This window comes from Phocoena sinus, chromosome 13, assembly GCF_008692025.1.
Source record: "Phocoena sinus isolate mPhoSin1 chromosome 13, mPhoSin1.pri, whole genome shotgun sequence".
Classification (NCBI taxonomy): Eukaryota; Metazoa; Chordata; class Mammalia; order Artiodactyla; family Phocoenidae; genus Phocoena; species Phocoena sinus.
In genome coordinates this window covers 82,255,848-82,282,846 of record NC_045775.1, presented here as the reverse complement: position 1 = coordinate 82,282,846, position 26,999 = coordinate 82,255,848, and the positions used below count along the sequence as shown (strand labels likewise).

The 26,999-nt window shown below is 43.4% G+C and overlaps 1 protein-coding gene across 1 annotated transcript in view; it reads right to left on the bottom strand.

Annotated features, from left to right (window-relative positions):
- The window catches only part of VWA3B (von Willebrand factor A domain containing 3B), a 210,008-nt gene that overhangs the window by 115,332 nt on the left and 67,677 nt on the right, over nt 1–26,999 (bottom strand). Inside the window, exons 8-9 of the mRNA XM_032652777.1 lie at nt 14,262–14,396; nt 6,235–6,243 (exon numbers count right to left, since the gene is read on the bottom strand). Coding sequence (XP_032508668.1) covers nt 6,235–6,243; nt 14,262–14,396 — 144 coding nt within the window. The remainder of the gene's footprint in view (nt 1–6,234; nt 6,244–14,261; nt 14,397–26,999) is intronic.

Here is a 26,999-nt window from a genome sequence, read left to right as displayed (position 1 = left end):
TCTTTTGAAAAGACAAGAGCCTTTTATCAATTATAAATTCAAGCCAATCATAAAAGAATTTCCTAAAAACACATCAAGCAAATTCTAAGAAGGGATTTTTAAAGAGCCAGAGACTAATTTTTGACTGTAGCTTCACCCAGGACCAGGCAGTGCAGTCACCCTGAGGGTATGATTCAGGCTCCCAATTACCCTCTGAAAAGGGATTGGAGGAAGACCCCAAAGCAACTGGAACTTCATAAAGGAAAGAAGGGGCAGCCAAGCATACAAAACCAAAGAGCATAGGTGCCCCAAAGCTGAAGAAAGGAGAGAAAGGGTGAAATCTTTTCACTTTCAGTGCTAATTACACCACCCCCATCTGAGCCTCATTTTCCCAGGGAGAGGAGAGGAGTGGCGAGGGAGTCATCCATTCTTTACAAGTCACTCACTAAGGGGTCCTTCCCATTCCCCTGCAGTTGTCTTAATGAAATGTGCTACATAAATTCTCACCTATGGAGCCAAGGATAATACCTTCATGTATGATAGAGATGTGACCTCACAGTGCATCCTAGATTCTCTCTAATCCATGGGCAGATCACATCCATGTCACAGGATAACTTACCTGCCACCCGGCCCCTGTCCTACTTATCAATCTCAGAACATTTTTCAAGGAGTAAGACCTACCGGCCAGTGCTTTTGAAACATCACAGCTACAGCCAGGGCCACAGCAAAGAGACAAACTGGACACAGTCCATCAGTGCCCACTCTTCCTCTAGAGGCTCACAGCCATCAAGGACTTAGTCACCATAACTACCCTCCCCTTGGCGATGGTTAATCTTATGTGTCAACTTAGCCGAGCCACACTACCCAGATATCTGACAAACATTATTCTAGATGTTTCTATGAAGGTATTTTAAAAGTGAGATTAATATTTAAATTAGCAGACTTTGAGTAAAGCAGATAATCCTCCATAGTGTGAGTGGGCATCTCCATTCAGTTGAAGCCTTAGTAGAAGACAGACTGACGTCCCCTGAGGAAGAGGGAATTCTGCTTTTAGACCCAAACTGCAATACCAGCTCTTCCCTGGGTCTCCAGCCTGCTGGCCTGCCCTGCAGATTTTGGACATGCTGGCTTCCACAGGCATGTGAGCTAATTCCTTAAATCTCTCTCTCTATACACACATGTATACATACACAGACACACACACACACACTTAAATATACACATATCCTATTGGTTTTGTGTCTCTGAAGAACCATGACTAAGAGGCCCATCCTCCTCCACTGAAAGTTACTTGTCCAGAACCTCATTCCTGCCATGGTCCATGTGCCTTTCAAGGGAACAGTCAGCTAACGACTAAACTACAGCTCTAGATCTGGAACCAACCTCACAGAACATCAAGTTCAATGTTTCCCACAGTGTGTTCCACAGACTCTACTTCTACTGCATGTCAGTGGCTATTACTCAGAAAGAGGGTTCCTTAGCAAAACATTTGGAGAGCTTGAAAATAAACAGTTTCAAGGGGTTTTTCAACGAAGGACTTGTCAAAGCCTTTGTTGTAGGAATCAGCAGTGGGTCTCACCATGAGCAGAGGCATGAATAGTATTTCCTAAAGGCATTTAGTCTAGGCCCTTTCTCCACAGAACATTTTGTAGGGCTTTTATTTGATAGATTGCAGCTTGGTACACACTGTCCAACATCCCTGTTATCACAAGTGTCATGAGACAGTAAACCAACCCTTGGCTACCATGTGGAAAATGGCACGTGGGAAGTGGCACAGGAAAAGTGGCACATCATGTGGGAAGTGGCACTGTGAAACAGTAACAAAGAAGCTGGAAGTGGTGTCCAACAGCAAGCAAGCGAGAGAGAAGGAAAGAGAGAGGAAGGAAGCAAGGAAGGGAGGGAGGGAGGGAAGGAGGGAAGGAAGGAAGGAGGAAAGGAAGGAAGGAGGGAAGGAAGGAAGGAGGGAAGGAAGGAAGGAGGGAAGGAAGGAAGGAGGGAAACAGAAGAGAAGAGAAGGAAAGAGAAAGAGGGAGGGAGGAAGAATTGAGGACAGCTGGGAAGGGAGAGAGAGGAAGGAGAAAGGGGGCAGCTGCAGGGAAAGAAATCCGGACACTCCTGCTGGTGAGATGGGTGAGATTTCAACAGGCTCAGCAGGCAGCAGCTGGCAGGACTGAGGGTTCTCTGAAGGTGGGATGATGAGGCCCACCTGGGTCGGGAGCCCAAGAGACAGGTGTTGACAGCGTGGCTCAGGAGAGTAGACTGTCTCCGGGCAGTTACACACTTTGTGCACTGCACTTGCTGACTGACTGATATCTTCTGTTCATCGACACTTGTTAAAGCACCGAGGGCTGAGCTTGTTTGCCTGGCACTGGGAGGGGAGCCAAGCCAAGGGGAGGAGGAGATGGAAGGGCAGAGAAAGGTACCCACTGATATTCTGCACAACTGATTCACCTGGCAGATTGGGGTAAAGGTTCTCTGGAGTGCCCCAGGGGGTGCACACACGAGGGCAGGGGTACAAGGAGATGCAGTGACGTGCCTGAAGTCACATCTCTAATACGTGCCTGAGTCCAAACTGGCAGCTATAGAGTCTGCCCCGAGTGGACTGTTGAATAATCTTGGGAATGATGATTAGCGTGTGCAACCATTACGTTCATGGGAGATCCGGAAAGAATCTTGATGAATTCTAGGCCCTTTCTCCCCTGAAAATGATTTTCACTTCCTACTTGTAATGCTTGTAAAAATCAAAGTAGAATCTGTTGAAAAGAAGGGTTCCATGGTTTATGCAACTTCAATAAACCAGCAAAAAAACGATCCCAACCCTGAGTTCTCTAACTCCTATAATCTTCAGGGGGTGTAAGCAGGAGGGGAAGGAAGTTAAATGAACAAAGAGGCAAAAAAGAAGCAGATGTAAAAATAAAGAACATAAAGCACAGATAATGGATAGGATGTGGGAGAGGAGCTGATGCCTCTCAAAGATACCGTTCTGTTTTCTAATTTTTTTTCTTCTGCCTCGTGATTCTGAAAGAAGGAAGCTTACAAAACATTACAAGTAGGCTGTGGATGAGGCAGCTGCAGGAAGAATGTTTACTTTCTGATGATACCTGCAACTAGACACTGAGAGATAAGGAGCAATAGCTCATGACAAACCTGCATGAAGGCTAAGGAGAACCCACCAGTAGAGCACAGGCTCCAAGAGAAGAATTTCGAAAGCCACACATTTCGTGTGTCTATGTCTAAAATGACATTGAAAATAAATTGAAAATAGTTGAGGATCAGTGACATAGGCCACAAATTATACCAGAGGCAACTATTTCTTTAAAAGATAGCATGACACGGCAAGAGAAACACAGACCAATTCAAGATGTTTGGTATAAAGTGGAAAAATCAAGATTAAGAAATGAGAAAAGGATTAATGGAGTTTGGGAATTTAAGGTTAAGAACCCGAAATCCTCGCGGTAGTGAGAATGGCAACTCTTAGAGTGGGAATACTAGAATTAAACCAAGACAGAGATCTGAATCTGCTTCCCTTGGGAAATTAAAATATTTGCCACTTTTTTGATCTTGCATCAACAGAGAACATGTTCTGTATTATTTTAATCCTTTTAAATTTATTGAGACTTATTTTATGGTCCAACATATGGTGTCTTCTGGAGAATAATCTGGGTGCATTTGAGAAGAATATGTATTATACTGCCGTTGCGTGGAACAGATATCTATAGATAACTATTAAGTCTAGTTGATTTATTGTGTTGTTAAAGTTTTCTATTGATCTTCTGCCTGGTTATTCCATTCTTTTTTTTTTTTTTTTTTTTGCCACCTTGCGGCATGTGGGATCTTAGTTCCCTGACCAGGGATCTAACCCGTGCCCCCTGCAATGGAAGCATGGAGCCTTAACCACTGGACCACCGGGGAAGTCCCTCCATCATTATTGAAAGTAGGATACTGAAGTCTTCAACTATTATTGTTGAACTATTTCTCCTTTCAATTTGCCAGTTTTTGCTTAAAGATCTGCTGTTAGGTGCATATATGTTTACAATTATAATACCTTCTTGGTAACTTGACCCTTTTATTATTATCAGATACCTCTTTGTAAAAATTTTTTGTTTTATAATCTATTTTGTCCAAAATTAGCATAGTTACTCCAGCTCTTTGATTGTTACTATTTGTATGTCTTTTTCCATCCTTGACTTTCATCCTATTTGCATCTTTCAATCTAAAGTGTGTATTTTGTAGACAGCATACGGTTGGAACATTTTTTTTTAAATCCATGTGTTTATCTCTGCTGTTTAACTGAAGTGTATAATTCATTTTTATGTATATGATATGATATGTATATGATAAGATATGATATGGTAGGATTCACATCTGCCATTTTGCTATTTATTTTCTATATGTCTTAAATCTTTTTTGTTCCTCTATTCTTCTATTACTGCCTTTTGTGTCCAAAAAGATATTTTCTAGTATACCATTTTAATTCCCTTGGCATTTCTTTTACTAAATTTTTTGGGTTATATTTTTAGTGGCTGCCCTCAGGACTACACTTATATCTTAACTTACCACAATCTAGTTCAGATAAATGGCAAATTAATCTCAATAGGTACACAAAAGCTTTACACCTATATAGCTCCATTCTCTCCCCACTCCTTGTGCTGTTATTCTCATATAAATTATATCTTTATACATTATGTGCCCATCAACACATATTTATAATTATTGCTATGTGCAGTTGTCTTTTAAATCAAATAGGAGAATAAGTTCAAACAAAAGCTACATTTATACTGTCTTTTATATTTACCCATGTAGTTATCTTTTTTTTTTTTTTTTTTTTTTTGCAGTAATGCGGACCTCTCACTGTTGTGGCTTCTCCCGTTGCGGAGCACAGGCTCCGGACGTGCAGGCTCAGCGGCCATGGCTCACGGGCCCAGCCGCTCCGTGGCATGTGGGATCTTCCCGGACCGGGGCACGAACCCGCATCCCCTGCATCGGCAGGCGGACTCTCAACCACTGCACCACCAGGGAAGCCCCCCATGTAGTTATCTTTATAATGTGGATTCAAGTTACTCTCTAATACCCTTTCATTTCATCCTTAAAGACTTTCTTTATTATCTTTTATAAGGCAAGTTTTCTAGCAATGAAATCTCTCAGTTTTTGTTTATCTTGAATTGTTAATCTTTCCTCCTTTTGATGGATAATTTCCCCAGATATAGTATTCTTCATTGACAGACTTTTTCTTTCACCACTTTGAATATTTCATCCCACTGCCTCTGGCCTCTATGGTGTCTGATGAGAAATCAGTTGTTAATTGTACTGAGGATCACTTGCATGTGATGAGTCACTTGTCTCTTGATGCTTTCAGGAGTCACTTTTAGGGCCTGGTGCTTTCTGTTGTGGACAGTTGTTTGTTATTGATTCAATTTCTTTAACAGATATAGGCCTATTAAGATTGTTTGTTTCTTCTTGTGGGAGATTTGACAGATTGTGCCTTTCAAGGAATTGGTCCATTTCATCCAGGTTATCAATTTTGTAGGCACAGAGCTGTTCATAATATTCCTTTACTATCCTCTTAACATGGGATCCCTAGTGATGTTTCCTCTTTCATCGCTGATATTTGTAATTTGTGTGTTTTCTCTTTCATTCTTAGCTAGCCTGACTAGAAGTTTATTGATTTTATGGATCTTTTCAAAGAACCAGAGCCAGCTTTTGATTCTGTTGATTTTCTTTACAGATTTTGTTTTCAACGTCATTAATATCTGCTCCAGTTTTTATCATTTTTTTCTTCTGTGTACTCTGCATTTAATTTGCTCCTCTTTTTCTAGTTTCCTAAGGTGGAAGCTTATTGACTTTGGATCTGTCTTCTCTTTTAATTTAATTGCATTCAATGCTATAAATTTCCCTCTAAGCACTGCTTTTGCTGCATCCCACAAATCTTGATACGTGGAATTTTTATTTTCATTTAACACAGTCACTTTCTAACATGATTCTAGCATTGACATTTCATCATATCTTGTATTACATTCCAATAACCTTCCTGAATTAAATGCACCACATCTACAGAATCCTAATGAAATAATTCTTCTTCCACATTTTGGGGGGATTTTTTTCAGTGAGAGCCTTAACACTGATTTGTGGAAGCATTACATGCTACTCTTATGCAGATGTTTTTATGTTTGTGTTTTTTGTCTAGAAAATACAGAGCTCACTACACATGAGAAAACGTATGCTTGAGTTAAACAAAATACTGGCCCTTTCTAGCACTCTCACTTGCTGCTTATTAATCAGCTTCATCAATACTCATCTAGGAGCTTAGCTTTGACACCTATATCTTCTTTAACCCTAAGTCCTGCCAGGTTCAATATTTGAATTCTCCCTCAGATCTGCCCACTAGCATCATCTTCACATACTATCACCCTAGTCCAATATTCTTTCATTTCTTGTCTATACTAACATCCTAACTCTCTTCCCTCATCCTCACTTGGTCCCTCCCCTCCAATCTTTTCCCACACAATAGTCAAAGTGGTTTTTTTCTAAATACAAATCTGATCTTATCATTCCCCTGCTTAAAAGCTTCCACTGGGTTCCCACAGGTCTGAAATTAAGAACTGACTTCTCGGGCTTCCCTGGTGGCACAGTGGTTGAGCATCCGCCTGCTGATGCAGGGGACACGGGTTCGTGCCCCGGTCTGGAAAGATCCCACATGACACGGAGCGGCTGCGCCCGTGAGCCATGGCCGCTGAGCCTGCACGTCCGGAGCCTGTGCTCCGCAACGGGAGAGGCCACAACAGTGAGAGGCCCGCGTACCGCAAAAAAAAAAAAAAAAAAAGAACTGACTTCTCATGCCATGGACTCCAGACTCAGCATGGTCTGGTCCTTAGGTACTTTTCCAGACTCATCACAGGCCAATTGCTAACTTGAATTCTGAGCTCTGGCCACACTCATCTTTTCCAGCTCTACTAAAGTGCCATGCTCCTTCCTGCCTCAGGACCTTTGCATGCGCTATTCTGTTGCCTAGCGTAAATTCTTCCCTTACTACCACCCTTCATCTCATTAACTCACCCCCTCAACCTTCAGATATCAGCTCCAATGTTATTTCCTCAGCGAGGCTTTCCTTTACCCCAAAAACCTCAGGAGCTCACACCTTTCCTTAGTCATACTTCCCCAGGTGGGAATTATACTTCCATGTGCTTCTGATTTTCTACCCTTCCTGAACAAGAAATGGTACAAGATCCTGCTTTATTAGGGGCCATTCCATGGCCGTTTTTCGTCATTATACTCACTGTCTAGCACAGAGCTACGTATAGTGAGCATTCAATAAACAAAAGAATAAATAAATGGATCAAACTTTTTTTATGCTATCATTACATTCTATGTGTCAGCACAGTTCTGAGTGTTTTACATATATTTTCTCATTTAATTCTCACAATAGCACATTGGGTAGGTATTATCATTATCCCAATTTTGCAAATAAGAAAACTGAGGCACAAATAATAAATGTCTTGTCCAGGGTCACACAGGAGTGGGCAGAGCCAAGATTAATGTCTTTGTAACTCCAAACCTGTGTACTTCACCATCACCAATGACTACAGGGAAATCCAGCCAGTTATTTAACACAATGCCAATAAAAATGAGCATTATCTCTTTCTCCACTTGTTAAAAAAAGTGCTCAAAACTCCCGCAGAGCTCCTTGATGGAACTTCCTACAGAGCCTGAATGGACCTTTTGCCTTTTCCTTGTCTTTTGACATTGAGTTTGATATTCTGAACCAACCAAGTATGTGGAGTCCAATTTCGGCATCACTACACAACATGATTAGACTAATTATCTCTAGTGAGTCATAAAATGTCTGTGAAGGTTACTGCAAATGCAGAGTTCCTGAAATGCTTTGAGCTGAAGCATCATCCCAAGAAGAGTAAAGTCTCCCTAACTTTGGACAAATTCTTGAACGTTTTGTGAGAAAGGCCATATTATCGTTTGAGAGCCATACCTGGCACACACACAGTCACACACACAAACACACAGAATGCTCGGATATGCCAACACCAATGTCTCTGAACAGCTCAGCACTTCAGGAGAGATGCACAGCCTCCTGCGTTACTTCATTAAGAGCTGTGTTAAGGTATAATTGATAATAACAATAAACTATATACATTTAAAATGTATAAACTGGTAAGTTTTGCCATATGCATGGTTAAGTTTATGTCAATCATTTTGCTATTTGTTGTCTATTGGCCCCATCTGTCCTTAATTCTCTCTCTTTTTTTCCTGATAGCTTTTGGATTGAGTATTTTCAAATCCAATTTATCTTGTTTGTTGGCTTGTTTTGTTATTTAGTGGTTATTTTAGTTTATAGTACATACTTTCAATGTATCATGGTCTAATTTCAATTGATATTATATCACCCCACACATAGTATAAGAATCTTACAATAGGGGCTTCCCTGGTGGCGCAGCGGTTGAGAGTCTGCCTGCTGATGCAGGGGACACGGGTTCATACCCCGGTCCGGGAAGATCCCACATGCCGCGGAGCGGCTGGGCCCGTGAGCCATGGCTGCTGAGCCTACGCGTCCGGAGCCTGTGCTCCGCAATGGGAGAGGCCACAACAGTGAGAGGCCTGCGTACTGCAAAAAAAAAAAAAAGAATCTTACAATAGCATATTTCCATTTCTCCCCGCCTGGATTTTTTTTTTTTTTTTTTTTTTTTTTTTTTTGCAATGCAGTGGTTTGCTATTTTTACAATTGTGGTAAAATACACATAACACAAAACTTATCATTGTAACCAGTTTTAGGCGGCATTAAGTACATTCACACTGTTGAATCACCATCACCACCACCCAACTCCAGAACTTTTACAGTATCCCAGACAGAAACTCTGTACCCATTAAATGACTCCCTCCATTCCCCAATCCCACCAGCCCCTGGTAACCACTTTTTGGGTCTGGCTTTTCACTTAGCATAGCGTTTTCAAGGTTTATCTGTGTTGTAGCATGTGTCAGAGTTTCCTTCTTAAAGCTGAATAATATTCCATTGTCTGTATATACCACCCTTTGTTTATCCAGTCATCTGTTGGTGGACTTCTGGGTTGTTCATCTTTGGAACTTATGAATAATGCTGCTATTCCCCTCCTGCTTTTATGCTACTATTGTCATACACTTAACTTTTATATACATGGTATAAACCCCACAGTACACTGTTATTATTTTTGCTTAAACAGTCAACTGTCTTTTAACGGTATCTGAATAGAAAAATACCACCTATTTACCCGTGCAGTTATTCCCAGTGTCCTTAATTCCTTTGTGTAGAACCATGTCGCCATTCATTTCTTTCCATATCAAAGTATTACATGCTCCTTCTGCCTGAAGGATTCCCTCTAACTTTTCCTGCAGTGCAGATGAGCTGATAATAAATTCTTTTAGCTGTTGTACATTTGAAAATGTCTTTATTTTGCCTTTGTTTTTGAAAGATATTTTCACAAAATATAGAATTCTAGATTGAGAGTTTAAGGTACTGAATGAAAAAAAATAAGATGTTACTCCACTGTCTTTTCACGTGCAACAAGAAATCTACTGTCATGCTTATCTCTGTTCCTTTTACAGAAAATGTCTTTTTTGCTCTGCTTGCATTTAACATTTTCTCTTCCTTAGCGGTTTCAAGCAAATTGATTGTGATGTCCTTTGGTACAGTTCCCCTCATCTTCTTGTACTTGGCATTCATCGAATTTCCTGGATCTCTAAGTTGTAATTTTCATCAAATTTGGAAATTTTTCAATCTTTATTTCTCCAAATATATTTCTGTTCTCCCTCCTCCCCTCTCCTCAGGAATTCCATCTACATTTGTTTACTTGAAGTTGTGCTACAGTTCACTGACGCTTTTTTGTTATTTGTTCTTATTTGTTATTTATTATTGGTTTTTTTTTTCTCCGTATGTCTCATTTTGGATAGTTTCTATTGCTATGCCTTCAAGATCACTAATCTTTTTCCCTGCAATGTCTAATCTGCCATTGATCCCATTCAGCATGTTTCCAAGTAAGATATTTTCTTCCCTAAAAATTTTCATCTCTAAAAGTTCAACATGTATTTTTTAAAAATACTTCCCTGTCTCCACTTAACTTTTTGAACATATGGAATACAGTTGTAACTGTTTAAATGTCTTTTTCTGCCAATTCTAACATCTGTGTCAGTTTTCTTCTTTTCATGCCTAGTAAACTTTGATTGGATACCAATTGTGAATTTTACCTTGTTAGGTACTGGATGATTTTATATTCTTATAAATCTTCTTGAGCTTTGTTCTGAGATGCAGTTAAGAACTCTCTACTTTCATGTCTTGCTTTGATGATTTCTTAGAAGGGCCCAGAGCTCAGTTTAAGGCTAGTCAGTCCCCATTACTGAGGCAAGACCTTCCCAAGTAGTCTACCCAGTGCTCTGTGACTTATAAATTTTTCCAATCAGGCTGGTAAGAACAGGCACTGTTCCTGGCCCTGTGTGAGCTCTAAACCCTTTCTTTCTAATTCTTTCCAATGGATCTTCCCCAGCCTCGGGTAGTTTCCTCACAGAATGATCAATATTGAGCAGAAATCACAAGAGGGGCTCTTTGCAGATTTCCAGAGTTCTCTCTCTGTGCACCTCTCTCCTCTCTGGTACTTTGTCCCGTGAAATCTTGATATCTTGATCTCCCTGGACTCCTAACTCTGTCTCTCAAACCTGGAAGTTTGCTCTGCTCTACCTGGGATCCTTCTCCCTACACCATGGCCTGGAAACTCTCTCAGAGCACTAAGCATTAAGCTGGGACAATCAGAGTTTACCTTGGATTTTCCTGTATCTCAGAGACCACTGGCCTTGGTTGCTTGGTGTCAAGCGCCTTTAAAAACCAATGTTTCATATATTTTTGTCAGTTTTTTCTTTCCCTCAGGGAATTATCATGCACTGCTCTTGGTAATTAAAAGAGGTCAAAATTATCAACGGCCAGATTGTGTGGCCTCCCCATCTTCTTATTCCAGGTATCCCTGCCAGGAACTGCCCTCCCGGTCCTGGTCCTATAGGTGCCAGTTGGTCCCTGAACCAGTGCACCCAGTCCAGGGGGCAGATGGGGGCCGCTATATCCAGGAAGGAAGACTTTGTCTAATTCACATGAAGGTTCCACGTGTAATGACAGCTCACCTGATCTCCTCCATCCTACCCTTCCCCTCTCCAGATGGCTACCATATCTCCTCTGGCCTGCAGGCCCTGGGCAGCCAAACATGGAAAATGGCTGCTGCCCTCACACAAAGCAGACGCAGGGTCTTGGGCTGACACAGCCTTTGCTTCAATAACATTGGGCTGTGGGCAGCAACGGGGGCAAGTCAGATGCTACATGTGGCCTTTGGGGCCAAAGCAAGGTTATAAAAGCTTCTTTTGGTATCCAACAGTAGAAAGGTCCGGACCAAATTTTCCTTTTTAAATAGAAATGGTAGGGACTTCCCTGGTGGCGCAGTGGTTAAGAATCCACCTGCCAGTGCAGGGAACACGGGTTCGAGCCCTGGTCTGGGAAGATCCCACATGCCGTGGAGCAACTAAGCCCGTGCGCCACAGCTACTGAGCCTGAGCTCTAGAGCCCACGAAATACAAGTACTGAGCCCACGTGCCACAACTACTGAAGCCCGCATGCCTAGAGCCCATGCTCTTCAATGAGAGAAGCCACCACAATGAAAGGCCCGTGCACTGCAACGAAGAGTAGCCTCCACTCGCTGCAACTAGAGAAAGCCAGTGTGTGGCAACAAAGACCCAATGCAGCCAAAAATAAAAATAAATAAAATAAAATAAATTAAAAAAAATAGAAACGGTACATTTAAAGCATCTTTTGGGACTTCCCTGGTCATCCAGTGGTAAAGAATCTGCCTTCCAATGCAGGCGACGTGGGTTCAATCCCTGGTCAGGGTACTAGGTTCCCACATGCTGTGGGGCAGCTAAGCCCGCGTGCCACAACTACTGAGCTCGTGTGCCTCAGCGAGAGAGCCTGTGCGCCACAACTAAGATTCAATACAGCCAAAAAAAAAAAAAGCATGTTTTGAAAGTTTATGCTTGGAGTTATTTTGGTTTTTAGTTCCGTGTGTGTATTAGATTGAAACAAAGGGATGACAATCTATCTTTCTAAAGATTACAGAGGCCAACAGCTCTTCTGTTTCCTTTAGAAACAACATCTAAAAACCTTCTGTTAACCCTCAAGATTACCCCAAGCTTCAATATTCCCTCTGTTAGTCTGCTCAATATGCCATAACAAAATACTAAAGACCAGGTGGCTTAAACAACAGAAGTTTATTTTCTCACAGTTCTGAAGGCTGCAAGTCCAAGATCAAGGTGCCTACAGGTTTGGTTTCTGGTGAGGCATCTCTTCCTGGCTTGTAGATGGCAACCTTCTGGCTGTGTCCTCATGGGATGTGTGAAGAGAGAGAGGTCTCCAGTATCTCTTTCTCTTCTTATTAGGACACCAGTTCTATTAGATTAGGGCCCCACCCTTACGATCTCATGTAACTTTACCTCCTTAAAGGCCCTTTCTCCAAATATAGGCACACTGGGGTTAGGGCTTCAACATCTGAATTTGGCGGGACAGATTTCAGTCCATAGCACTCCCCCGAACACCTTAGCAGCGAGTATTTGTCTGGCATGAATGTTTGCCTTATCCCAGGTCCCCAGCTTCATTTTCATTCTCTCAGGATGACAGCGGACTCTCTGAGTCCTTGACTCTAAGCTCACGCTGAGGGGGGACGGGTGTCACCACAAGTGAGCAGCCCCTCCAGACAAGCCTGATTGGGCCCCTCCTTAGAAACCCCAGACAGCTGGTCCTGGGGAAGCAACTGCAGCTGCTGCTGCCCCAGACCCAAGTCAGGACACCCACTCACAGGAAAAAGCCACTGCTGCCAGGAATTTATTAAGTCGCACAGGGCAAGCTCACCCATGCCTTCTACCTCCTCCTCCCTCTACTCGTGTCCCCTTCCCCGCTTCTCTTCAACTGCATCCCTGACGCCAGCCAGCCTGGCCTTCTTGCTCTCCTCCCCTACTGACGCCTCTGTAACACAGGCAGGGTACCAGGAGGCAACACAGCACGGCAGGGGCTTCCAAACTTTGCTGCACATTAGGACTGCCTGGGGAGCTCTCAAAACTCCCAGTGTCCAGATTGCATCCTTTAGGGGTTAAATCAGAATGTCTGGGTTGGGAGCCAGACACCAGTATTTTTACTGAGGAACTAGGTTTTGAATCCTGGCTTCATTACTTCTAGCGTGGCCTTGGGCAAGTTACTTAACCTTAAATGGAGATAAAAGTAGCAGCTATCTTATAAGATTGTGGTAATGATGAAATGAGCTAATACTTGTGAAGTGCCTGGAACAGTGCCTGACGTGTAAGGTATGTGCTTTGTTAACCACTGTTATTACCAGCCGTGCTCTAAATGAAACCAGTCCCCTACAGAGGAAAATCCTTTACTAACTCAAGAACTCAGGACGAAGAATCAGTATACTCACTGCCCTAACTGTGAAAGAGAAAAGATGGAGCTAACATTTACCAAGTACCTGTTTGGTGCAAAGCATGCATTATTTTACTTAATTTTTACAATAATCTCTTAAGACTGATGTTATCATTATTTAACAGGAGAATAAACTAAGGCTCAAAGAGATAGACTCAGGTTGATCTAGTGATGGAGCTGGGATTTACAACCAGATTTCTCACTCCAAACCCAGGCTCCTCTGAATCCTCTTTTCAACTGGATCTTGACCTATGGACTTCCGTGTTTGTCTTTGCATAGCCTAATTTTAACAAAAATCCTGAGAAGACAGTTTACCAGGATCCCCCACCCCCCATACCTGAGCAAATTCCTCATTCCCCCTGTCCCCCAGGTGATGTCTGATCACCCTGGCCCGCCTTCAGCAAGAATCCTGTCAGTTAGGTTTAGCCAGAAATCCCCTTTTAACCCTGATGTTTCTTCTTGGTAATTTTCCACCCACCAACCCTCCACCCTGCTCCTTGGCTGTAAATCCCCACTGGTCCATGTTTATTCATAACTGAGCCCACTTCCATACTGAGGTCTCTTTTCCCCTCTTGCAATAGTCCCTGAATAGAACTCTGATTTTGCTTTGACAACCTGCAGACACACACATGTGCACACACAGACACACACACACACACACAGAAGGAGCACAGCAGAGCTCTGGAGAGTCCCCTCAGGAGCTGGGCTAAGGAGCTCTCCTTGGTAAGGAACATGGAAACAGCCCCCATCCCCAACCAGTAGCAGTTATGACTCTTTTACACTCGTGCCCATAAACAGCACCCACCGTGATCTGTTGTGGCCACGTCGGTATTGGGAGGCTCAGCCACCAGACTCTGGATCTGGGCCAACGTGCTGCTGGCTTCCTGCATCTCCCTCCAGATGAGAAACACGTCCTCTCTGACCCCAGCTCCTGGAAGGGAAACACGTGTGAGCAGGCAGCTGTGGAAGGCCCCAGAATGCTCTGGTGGTCCTAGCAAGCCTGGCACAGCCCAGCCAAGTTTCCAGAATATTTCTGAACACCCTCTTCCATTTGCTCCACTAACGTCTTTCTGAGATTCAGAAGTGAGATCCCTAAGAAAACGCTGTCATCTCAAGAAATCGTAAATGCAGAACTTAGGAGGTAATAAATCCTTATAAAGTAAATATTTGTGGCAGCCAGTGTATTTTAAGATGAATTTATTGATAATACTCAAATAAGATAAAGAATAAAAATATTCAAAGGCACCCAATAAAAGCCAGAGTGATCACTGTGGGCAAGGGAAACGCAACGGTATATGGAAGTAACAACCCCTCACCTTTCCTGATTAAGCCGAGATTTCCTGCTTCTTTGAAACCACCTCCACAACTCTATTTTTCCCTAATGTAATAAAAATTCTTTGGCCTCCTTTTCTGGACCTCTCTTGTCTCAGTTAAGGGTTTGGTTTGGCTGTATGACATTTTTTAAATGATATGGCATAATTAATATAGACATTTATATCATTTTAGCAATCAGTCAATAGACGTTCATCCCATGGGTAAGAAGTCCAAGGCTGGGACAGAGGCTCTGCCTCCACCAAGATCCTGGCTCTAATAGATTAGTAATCTCCAGAGGTTAAGGAGGGTGTAGGAGGCGGATGGGTATGACTATAAAATGCAACACGTGGGAACCTGGGGTGGTATCCTGAGAGCATCAATATCGATATCCTTGTTGTGATACCGTCCTATAGTTTTGCAAGATGCTACCATGGGGGAAACCTAGTAAAGAGCATGTGGGCATTTCTGTTATTTCTTACAACTGTATGTGAACCTACAGTTCTCTCCGCCAGAGCCCGCTGTGCATACGAGGCCAGCAGTGACTCCAACAGGCAACCGTGCTTAGAAGATGCCACTCACCCATTTTCAGTGGCAGCCGCGGGCCCAGCCGCCAGCCTGGCACCACTCACGGCATCGTGGGGGCTACAGGGGAGTCCCTGCTCTGGGGTGCTTCTAAAAGGTTGCTCAGACAAGAATTTAGCAGATGTATTCTCTAGTTTTAAAAACTCCATTCCAATAAAAGTTTATTTAAAAACAAACATGCACAAGAAATCTACTTCACAGACTGTGTACAGTCGGCTCAGAGAACACTGATGCTGTTATTACTTAAGTAAGCTGAATCCCGATTCTCTAATGATAAACACCTTTTTGGGGTACCTGCTACGTGCCTGGCATTGTGCTTAGGCCTTTCGAAACATTTTCTCATCTCTCTTCACGACAATTCTCCAGGCAAATTCTATTCCTGTCCCCACTTCCCAGCTGTGTAAACTGAGGTGGAGCTAGTTAGTTGTCCAAGGTCATACCCTCAAGAGTGGCAGAGCAGGGTGTCAAACCCAAGTTGGTGTAACTGTACCAACTCAGCCACCCTGACTAGGTGTCCTGGAAAAGGGACGGCTGGTTTATAGAGGTCCCTACCCAAGCTGCTGATGGCATCCCACTTAACAGTCCACAGATGTCTGAGCTCCCACAACCACAGAGAAAGAGAATAGCCATCAGGTGTAGGGGCCGCCCCAGGAGATTCGTCCACCCTGGGCCAAAAGACTGACCTTAAGCTACCAGGGCAGACCAGAGCTGATGTTTCTGACTTCTAAAATGTAGTCCAGAAGGGTGGGGCAGAATTAAGGGAAACCAGAGCTCTGGCCCTCCTGAAGTTGGCCAGATCAAGTGAGAGAGTATTAATAGCTATATTTATTAAGAAGCAAGTGACAAGCCCTGACAGAGATGGATGGCCACCAGGGCTCCACAGCCATCAATAGCCCAAGGAGTGAAACGTGATGAGTACCCAGCTCCACGCTGGATCTCCAAAAATATCGCAGGCTGCTACCCATTGCAAACCTGGAGCCCCCAGGATTTTCTGATCCTGTGAAAGCAAAACTGGCTTCCAGCTGCTTGCTTTAGCCTGGAGGTGTTAAGTAGCAGAATTCTCTTTATAAGTTTCAAATGAGTCAAGGCTTTCCATCTCCCCCAGGCTTGTCAATAACATCTTAAGAAGGAGTAGACTACTCCTTCAGCCTCAAAGGAAAAACTTCCAAGGAAATACAGTTGCCGCTGACTGATCCAAGGACAGGAAAGTGCGTTTAAGGGGCAGCAGTGACCTGGGATGTGCTCTCCTGAGCAAGCAGTCATCAGACTCTCACTCCACTGGTTTAGTCGTTATAATCAGGCAGCTACAGATTCCTACGCTGGTGATCAGAAAACAAAACAACTCAAAATTACCCATTTAACTTGGTTTGCTTTAAGAACAAAACATAATGAAACAAAACCAGCTAGCAGACAAGAAAAACCACAGGCAATAAAAAGCCTAACTTAGGGCTTCCCTGGTGGCGCAGTGGTTGAGAGTCCACCTGCCGATGCAGGGGACGCTAGTTCGTGCCCCGGTCCGGGAGGATCCCACGTGCCGCGGAGCGGCTGGGCCCGTGAGCCATGGCCGCTGAGCCTGCGCGTCCGGAGCCTGCGCTCCGCAACGGGAGAGGCCACAACAGTGAGAGGCCCACGTACCGCAAAAAAAAAAAAAAAAAAAAAAAAAAAAAAAAGCCTAACTTAGAGGGTAGAGGTTTTATTTCAAGTTATTCGACAGGCAGTCAGGAAGGGCTGCCATTTTTATCTGGGTCATTTCTAAGGAGCTTAGCTGGGAAATCAGACGGCTGCAGCCAAGGGGGACAGCCCCACTGGAAACAGAAAGCATGGAGGACAAGGCACAGGAGATTTCAGTATTCAGAGAGCTTTGTGAGGCCAAACCAGAAAGGAGATGAAACCACAGCGGATCCTGCCGCGCACAGAGACAGGATATGGTTCCTCAGACAGACACCCAGGTGACCTAAAAGATCCTCCAACCCCAGCTGCCCCCTCCCACCCCAACCCCTGACATCCCCCATAGGCCTTGTGGTGACCACTTGAAGGCTCACAGAATGCTGACACTAGCTGGAGGTGATGACACATCAAGCTGCTGTTTGTTGTCAGCACCCGGTACTGACTGGCTTGTTTAACATATGAAGGAGACCCAGGCCAGATACGTTTTGATGTGTCAGGGGAAGAGCCCACCTGCCACCAAACACCACCTCCCTGTTAAAATCTTGCTTGTCTCACTTGTAGGATAAAGTCCAGTTGTCAGAGTCTAAGTCAGTCATCTATTCACGTGGCAAATATTTGTTGAGCACTTAGTATATGCGGTGGGTGGGCACTGCCAGTGAACCCTGAGCTGGCACTCAAATCCAGGGTTCAAGGCCCCCACCATGACACCCCTCTAACAGTCTGCCACCATGTAAGAGCACCATCCTCCCAGCCCTCCAGGGCCCCTGCACTCCCCCGTGCTCCCTATCAGGGGGCTCGGAGCCCTCCACTGCACTCACCCAGCCCCACCCTTCATTCAAGGCAGCAGCCTGACTCCACCATCAAACTCTGCCCCGCCACCCCAGGAAACAGCCATCTGCCTCCTGTTCCTTTTCAATTCCCATGAAATGAACCAGCCACAGCCACTGCTCTCGGTGCTTTTGCTGCCAGGACACACGCAATTAAAGAGGCTGGCGCCATATGCAATTCCTGGCTGCCTGGCCGGCCAGCCTCCAATTCCAAACAGCATAAAGAAGCATCAGCCAGAGATGGTGAATTAGTGTATCCAGACCTTGAATTCAGGCTAATTTAAGTCAATCCTTCACAAACACAAGGCTTTATTTTTAGTAAGCAGCTGCTTACAGCACAGCTCACCACTCAGCAGTGGGTCCAGGGTTTCCAGTAAGGATTCCTATCCTTTCTTCTTTTCATTTTTCTTCATTACAAAGAAACAATGACTGAGCACCTAATGCATTCTTTCCTCAAGGGATTGCTCTGTCCCATAACCGACAACCCCCAATAATGCAAGAAACTCTTCTAAATGGTAACAGACTTATATCATTTGAGCATATGGCTATACCCTAGGTGTTTCAGACATTAACAGTGACATGCCCTAGAGCAGTAAGTCATTTCTTTTTAGGTCCTCGTGCCACAGCAAGGCAAGGTCCCCACCCCCTCACCCCCATATCTGAAATATTAGCAATACCAGGGGCAGGAAGGGAAGGGCTATTAAATTAAATTAAAGCCACCCTCAGCAACCGTGAATCCCAGACCACCCCCTGAGTCCTGCTGTGGCCCTTTCCCCATCGCCCGGGACTCCTGGGGGAAGAACTGGCCCCCCTGGGTGGAGACTCTGCTGACTGCCTGAGCCCTAAATGCCTACTCAGTCTTGAGGATCTGAAAGAGTTGAATATGACTATAAAAGGCAGTATTTTCAGGAAAACACAGCACCTCTATTTTCAGAAAGTGATATAACATTTAAAAATAATAATAAACAATGAGGTAATTAAAATCCCCAGAGACCTAAAATTACAATATGCATCTGGTAAAAGGGTGTATATTACATCCATAAAGGGATTGAAAGTGGTGAAATCAGTAGTTTTTGTTGTAATGGACGCATTCCCAGTTCCTTGTTTTAATTACATATTAAGATATTTTGCTCAGTCTCGCCCTATGGAAATTAACCATTAATTAATTTAAAGCAAATAGAGTCATTTCACCATCTTGATAAATGTCTAATGTTTTCTTGGGACAATGAATATATGTGCTTCACAAACATCATGATGCCTTAAAGGCAGTTTCAAATATCAAGTATGGACAACTCTTAATAGGCGGCTATGGTACCATCTCCTGGGGCCTCTTTCTTCTAAGTATAACACTGTAAAATGCAAATGGAATGCAGTCTAATTGTCCAATATTCACATAGAAAACCTGTATATAAACCATAACTCTTCTCCCCATGGTAGAGAGCAAGTGTTCCACAAAACTCAGTAAGAAGCGTGACCCCAGACTCTGTGGGCTACTAGCAAACAGGTGATAAAGACACAGGCACAAGAATAGAGAAGCAATATCTAAAGAGAAAATGCCCAAAATGCCCATGAATAAAGTTTAGTTGGATAAATCTACTCTATTTAGAATCGCTAATGCCGTTCAGAAGACACCAACTCAAAGGTTAAGTGTTTTAATGAAATGGTAAATTCAAAGGAACTTTATGAGTTTCCCTTAGAGCAAATTTATCAAAGTTTTTGTTTTTCAGCTTTCCTAATCACATAAAAGGCCTGCACTTCTTTTGGTTCTGAGGGACTTACAGTGCCCAAAAAGAATTATAAGATGCTCACAGGGCTGCTCACTGATTTCTGTCAACCAACTCTGAACCAAGAGAGAAACAGTAAGGCTAGGACTGTTGTTTCGCGGGAGTAATCCCACGCTAGCATCTGCTCTGCCTCCTGCCCTCAATGGAAACCCGTTTTGGGGATGGTAGGTCACATGGGCTACTGGGGACTGGGTCTCACTCACATAGAGGGGTCTCTTCCCAGCTCTGCCAGGTCATTCAGGAATGAGTAAGTTTTAGGAGACTCATTATTTCACTCTAAACTCACAAGAGACTAACCTAGAAACCAGGAAGCCAATCATTTAAAAATATCCTTTTCACAACAGGACATCTTCTCGGAGAGTCATCATTCATTCATTTCTTCAACAAAACTCAATCAACGCCCATGATATCTGGGCACTGGAAATACAGAGTGAATAGGAAACAGTGTGAGCTTTGAAGCGGCTCCCCCTCCAGGGTGGTCTTCCCAAAGTGTGGTCCTCAGAACTTGTGTCAGAACCCCCAATCAGCTTATCAAAATGCAGATTCCTAGGCCACACCCCAGACTCACTCTGAGGGTGGGAATCCAGGAAATCGTACTCTTACAAGCATCCCCGTGATTCTCTTGCAACAAAAGTTTGCGAAGCTTTTATTTCTATTATTTCTATCCAGCATATGCTTGGAGAAAAAACAAAAAAGTTGGGTGATTTCTGGGAATGGTATTCTAATACCCTGATGTCCCTATTTCTGCCCTAAAGAAATGCTCCTGAAGAGTCAGAGCTCTTTTTTGTGTCTGACCTTCAAGGTGCCAGAGAGTCCTTGACATACCATCTTCCAGATCCCGTTCCAGGCCACTCTCATTGATATGGTTCATGATATTCTACTATTTCTAAGAGTGTCACTTATTTTAGATGTATTTCATAATGGCTGCTTCCTGCTGATACAAAAAGAGGGAGGAAGGGGGGGAAAGTAAAATTGACTTTGTACCTACTATGTGCCAGTCACCATGTTGGGCACTTAAACATACTACTTCATTTGTTCTTACAGCCATCACCCAAGTAGGGCTCATCACTCCCACTTAACAGATGAGCAAACTGTGGTTCAGAGAAGTTAAGGAACTTGCCCAAGGCCACACAGCTTAATAAGTGATGAAGTCAGGCTTCAGCCTCAGGTCTGTCTGTCTCCAACTCCCCCTCCCCATACTCTTCCCATGTGGAGCACTGTCCTTGTATATCCTCAAAAATTACCACCATGCAGGATTTGTGTAAGCAAACCTCATCTGTTACGTACCAGTTGCTTTTAGTTTCCTTCAAGGGGCTTATAGGCTCATCTCTTCCTGGTATGGAAACCACCCAGTTTGTAATTCTGATCTGTAGACGATGATGGTTGGCAAGCTGTATCACCAAGGTCAGGACCTAATGCTGCCTTCTGCTGAGTTGTAGCACACACCTGCTTGCTTAGCTGTAATCTACCTGCGCTGGGATTGGCGGTCACCCACGGGCAGGCCCGATGGGTTTCACTAACTCTGAGAGCTCTCCAGTGTTGAGCTTCTACTATCGCCATACTGCATCCCTTATCAAACTGTTATTACTTTGAGGACAGAACTACGTTTATCCCTTTTTGTAACTACTCTCCTTGGTACATCCCTGACACCTTGTAGGCTGCTCCAGAACATCAGCTTCTTGAAGAGAGGGACCCCCTTTTTCCATCATTGTAACCCCAGAGCTCAGCACAATGCTCCACTTTCAAATAATACATGTGGAGTCGATCCCTCACCTTGAAACCAGAACAAGCGTATTCAGATGTAATCAGAAATCTACACTAGCTCTTTTTCCTAGTAATTCAAGTTAATTTTTAAAAGATTTTTCAGAGATTTCTCTATGCTTCAATGTTTCGTCAGGTGATGCAGGATGTCTGAACCCACTTGATTATTTCAGTGTGATTCTAAGAGATTGATTATCTTGTTGACTAAAGAACTGGGCTGAGCCCACCACGGCCCGGTGCCAAGAGAGGGTTCCAGTGAGCAGTGCAGGGGTCCTGGTGACAGGCTAAGAATAAACAAGGAACCCAGGATTTAAACCCACTGTGGGGGAAAAAAATACAGGGGGTCCCTGCCCTTAAAGGGACTTACTCTCTGGTGGGGAAAACTAGACCTTCCTACACATGAGGTGAAGGTGTGAACTAAGGGAACAAGAGGGTTGAGTGTAGGTGGGCAAGTAGGGAGCAGAAAGGAGACCTCTGAGAGAACTGCTCTCAGTAGCCCATAAACAGGCACCAGTCAGTGCTTCTATATTAAATTAGAGCTTAGACACAAAGAATCCAAGCCAAGCCTGAGTGATGGGCCAGCAAACTTTAAATATCTAATTAAAGATCACAAGTGTCTTCCAAGAATGAGGACTTGGTTGTTTATTCTCCTTCAGCCTGTCAGCCTGAACATACCTTAAAACAAATAAATTTTGGTTTTGTAATACTGAGTTTCGTTCATGCATTTTTCTCCACCAACACACAAAAAATTGCAGTTTCCAAAGGTAGAATCAACAAATTTTTACAACTACACCATTTTTGGACTTCAGAATAATACTGTTGAACAGAACAGATTTTCTGACACCATTGTGCCAGAAGTGCTGGACACGAACAGAAACACTCTCAGAAAAACACCGGCTTTTCCTATTACCTGAAATTCACTCCTTTTTTCCCCATTTAGAAAAAATTGAAGTACAGTTGATTTACAATGTTAGGCGTACAGCAAAGTGACTCAGTTATACTATACATATATGTGTGTGTATATGCTTTTTCAGATACTTTTCCATTATAGGTTATTACAAGGCATTGAATATAGTTCCCTGTGCTGTACAGTAACCCCTTGCTGTTTATCTATTTTGTATATAGTCATGTGTATCTGTTAATCCCAAATTCCTAATTGATCCCTCCCCGACCCTTTCCCCCTTGGTAGCCATAAGTGTGTTTTCAATGTTTTTGAGTCTATTTCTGTTCTGCAAATAAGTTCATTTGTAACCGTTTTTTGGATTCCACATATAAGTGATATCATATTTGTCTTTCTCTGACTTACTTCACTTAGTATGAGAATCTCTAGGTCCATCCATGTTGCTGCAAATGGCATTATTTCATTCTTTTTATGTCCGAGTAATACTCCATCATATATATGTACCACATCTTCTTTACCCATTCATCTGTCAATGGACATTTAGGTTGCTTCCATGTCTTGCCTATTGTAAATAGTTCTGCTATGAACATTGGAGTAGATGTATCTTTTCAAATTAGAGTTTTCATCTTTTCCAAAACTCACTCCTTTTTACTTATTCATTGCAGTCTTTCTCTTATCCCATGAGCAAAATATGGTGACAAGCACACTGAACCTATTTGCCGCTTCTGCTCAAGGAGCGGAGGCAGGCCAGCATGCTGGGCTGAGCTGGCCGAGGGGAGTCCAGGCTCAGAAGGAAGAGGCGATCACAGGTCTACTAATGATGGCTGATGGTGGGAGATGGGGCTAGAAGTGAAAGGTGTTCAGCTGCCTAACCCTGATCTGGAACCATGAGGGGGTCCTGAGCTGTGGGTTGTGGTTGTACATATGAAACACGCTCAAGTTAAGACTGCCCCTCAAGTGTCTGCATCTGCCTCTTCTTCTTCCTTCCCCTCCCTCCCCTTCCCCTCCCCTTCCTCCCCCTCTGGTATAAGATACCAGCTCTGGCTTGAAGTGGGAGCTCAGAGCTCCAACCACGGCCATCAGCCTGGGTGCTCATCCTACCACTGGATGTCTTACATTCTCAACTCTGAAGAGCCTGGCATGGAAAATGAGTCCACTGTCAGCTTCACCAATGAGTCCGGATTTCGAGCTGGCCACATCAATGCCAAAATTATTGACTTTTGTTTAGGCTGGTGCCAGGCCCTCAGTGAAAAATTTTACTCTAATGTGATTTTCTCAGTCCATACTTACTATTTCAGTTTAATTAAAATGTTGAGGACAAAACAGGAAGAGAAAAACCAAAGTAAAAGATGAGGTCTGCTCTGAACCCTAGAGATCAGAAGCCTTTTTTCTTCCTGAGAGGGAGCCCCCAGACCACTACGTAGACCCCTCACTCTGGGCCCACAAGGCTTTCCTCACTTAAGGAGCAGCTTCCCATGGAATTAGGACTGTACCCCTTAAAGATACAGTCCCTGGAAAGGACCAGCAGTTAAAGTTCCTTCCCAAGTCAGCAATAACCCAGCTCCCATGCACAACAATCCATCCCATCCAATCATGAAAGCTTCCGGGAACTGAAAATTACCACGTCCAACGGACAAATATTCCTGCACCACTCACACCTCTCACTGCACCTAATCTGACAATATGGAAGGACTATGGAGGAAAGTCATGCCCAGAAAGGGCCCCACAGTATAATCCTAGGTACCACTGCTAGCAGATGAACAGGTGCTCCTGATTTCCTCTAGAAAGGTCTTGGTCACCTACCCTTAATATAAACCTTGGAAATGGATCCACCTCCAATCGGGACGCAGCTAATCAGTACAGTATTCACTTCCTAATTCCAAATTCCGATTCCCATCCATCACTATGCATGCGAATAAACTGGTTAGTATCATAACTAGTCTGAAAATGCTCACTGTCCTGTTGGATTATTTTACTTTCTAGAGCCAATGTCTACAATAAAAGCCCACTTGGAATCCTAAAAGGAAACTACTATTAATGGAATGTCAATTTTGTACTAAACATTACCATGGGTGTTATATGCCTTAATTCCTCCAACAATCATAAGAGGTAAATGTGATTTTTCCCATGTTTACAACTAAGAGAACATAGCTCAGAAAGGTTAGGTAACTTACCTAAAGTCACACAAGTAGTTTGTGGCAAAACTAACTAGGGTTTGAATCCAGGTCTGACTCCAAAGTTGATTCACTTTCCAGCAAACGCCGTTTGCCAGAGCCAGAAAAAGAACCATGCAAGAACAAAACATTGTGAGAGCTTGCATTACTGTTTAGCAAATATTCATTTCCCTCCCCACCTCAGTGTGAGCGAAGTAGATGTCCTCATCTGCTTGATGTGGGACTTGGTCACGTCATTTGCTTTGGCCAACAGAATATGAGTGGGTGTGACATGAGCAGAGGCCGTAAGTAGGGCTGCACGGCTTGGCTTGGCGCTTGTGCTCACTGCTCATGCTGACCGCCACAATAGAAATATATCCTGGAGAGCACTAGTTAAAGGAGGACACGTCCCTCCTCAATTAATCAATCTGCAGTTGACCTGTAGACCTGTGAGAAAGAAATAATGGCGAAAGTATTACTAATTTGATGAAAACTATAAACCAGCAGGTCCAAGAAGCTCAATGAACCCCAAGGACAAGACACAGCTGTCAGGCTTGGAGGGGAGACTCAGTGGCAGGCTTTGCTCTTGAAAAGAAATGTTGAGAAGCTTCAGGAGGCAAAAGGAAGAAACAGAAGGGAGGAGCCAGGGAGAATGTATGTCACTCTTTCCTCCTCCAGTGGCTCAGCAGCAGCTATTAAAATATCACCTGATGGGGACTTCCCTGGTGGTCCAGCAGTTAAGACTCCACACTCCCAATGCAGGGGACAGGGTTCGATCCCCAGTCATGGAACTAAATCCTGCATGCATGACGCAACTGAAAGATTCCCACATGCCATGACTAAAAAGATCCTGCATGCCACAACTAAAGATCCCGCACGCCACAACTAAGACCCGGCGCAGCCAAATAAATAAATAAATTTTTTTTAAAAAAAAACACACCTAATGAAGAGTATGTGAGGAGGATGGTGGGAGGGAATAAAGAGAGGAGCTGAATTTTCACCCAGACTAGCATGGAAAAACTAGACACAGCGCCAGGCAAACAGAGGATCCCAGGGGGCAAGGAGAATAGAAGGGTATCCCCCCGCCCCTAAGAGTTCTCAGAAGTCCAGGGGAAGGTCTTTGGACAGCACCTGGCCACAGAATCAGAGGTGAGAGGCAATTTACTCTTGATTCCTGAGGTGGGCAGGCACCACCATACGCACAAGAGCTCAGCGGGGCTGACGCAGTAGGTGCCGTGAACCTTAGTCCTCTTCCTGTCCTCTCTCTAAATATTCCTGACAGCCAAAGAAAACTGCCCAGGAACTCTTAGGAAGTAATGTAGAAAAACATTTTAATGTAATGCACTATTTAAGGTACCACCCTAGGCAGTACATATTGCCTGTGTCAAAACACTGGAAAAGCTTTCTATCGCCCAAAAAGAGCAGTCCTGGGAAAATGAGCAGACAGGAAAAAATTCAATCTGGGGGGGAAATTCTTCCAAGTACATATAAGAATCCAAAGCAGGCACAGAATAAAGAAATGATTGTACACGATGTATCTATTGCTGTCTTTGCAAGGAAGCAAGAAACAAGACAAAATTGTTCTCAGCCTACAACTACTTTTTGCTATCTCAGGGGAAGAGGATGATGTAAGGATTTGCCCCAAAATATGAGGCCTAAAAGTTCGTTAAAATTCACACATAATTAACTTATTTGCAGATACTATTACAATTCATTTATCAAACCCATTCTAAGAAATGCAGATTCCTACAAATAGCTATTTATCAACAAGTATCACACATCAAAATTAAATGAAATAAGAACTTGTAGCTATGTGTTTATCTAATCTATCCAGTCTCCACTAATCTGAGTTGGAGTAGTCCAAAGGACTTCGGAAACTTTAGAGAATAATTTTAGCCTTTTAAATCTTGAATTGATAATAGGCACAAAGGCAATATAATTGGTCCATATTTTTAAAGGCTTTTTAATACATTGGCAAGGAAAGCTGCAGTAAGCAAACTGCTGATACAAATCAATCCTTTTTTTTTTTAAACATCTTTATTGGAGTATAATTGCTTTACAATGGTGTGTTAGTTTCTGACTTATAACAAAGCGAATCAGCTATACATATACATATATCCCCATATCTCTCCCTCTTGCATCTCCCTCCCACCCTCCCTATCCCACCCCTCTAGGTGGTCACAAAGTACCGAGCTGATCTCCCTGTGCTATACGGCTGCTTCCCACTAGTTACCTATTTTACATTTGGTAGTGTATATATGTCAATGCTACTCTCTCACTTCGACCCAGCTTACCCTTCCCCCTTACCATGTCCTCAAGTCCATTCTCCATTCTCTACATCTGCATCATTATTCCTATCCTGCCCCTAGGTACTTCATAGCCATTTTTTTCTTTTTTAGATTCCATATATAGGTGTTAGCATATGATATTTGTTTTTCTCTTTCTGACTTACTTCACTCTGCATGACAGACTCTAGGCCCATCCACCTCATTACAAATAGCTCAATTTCGTTTCTTTTTATGGCTGAGTAATATTTCATTGTAT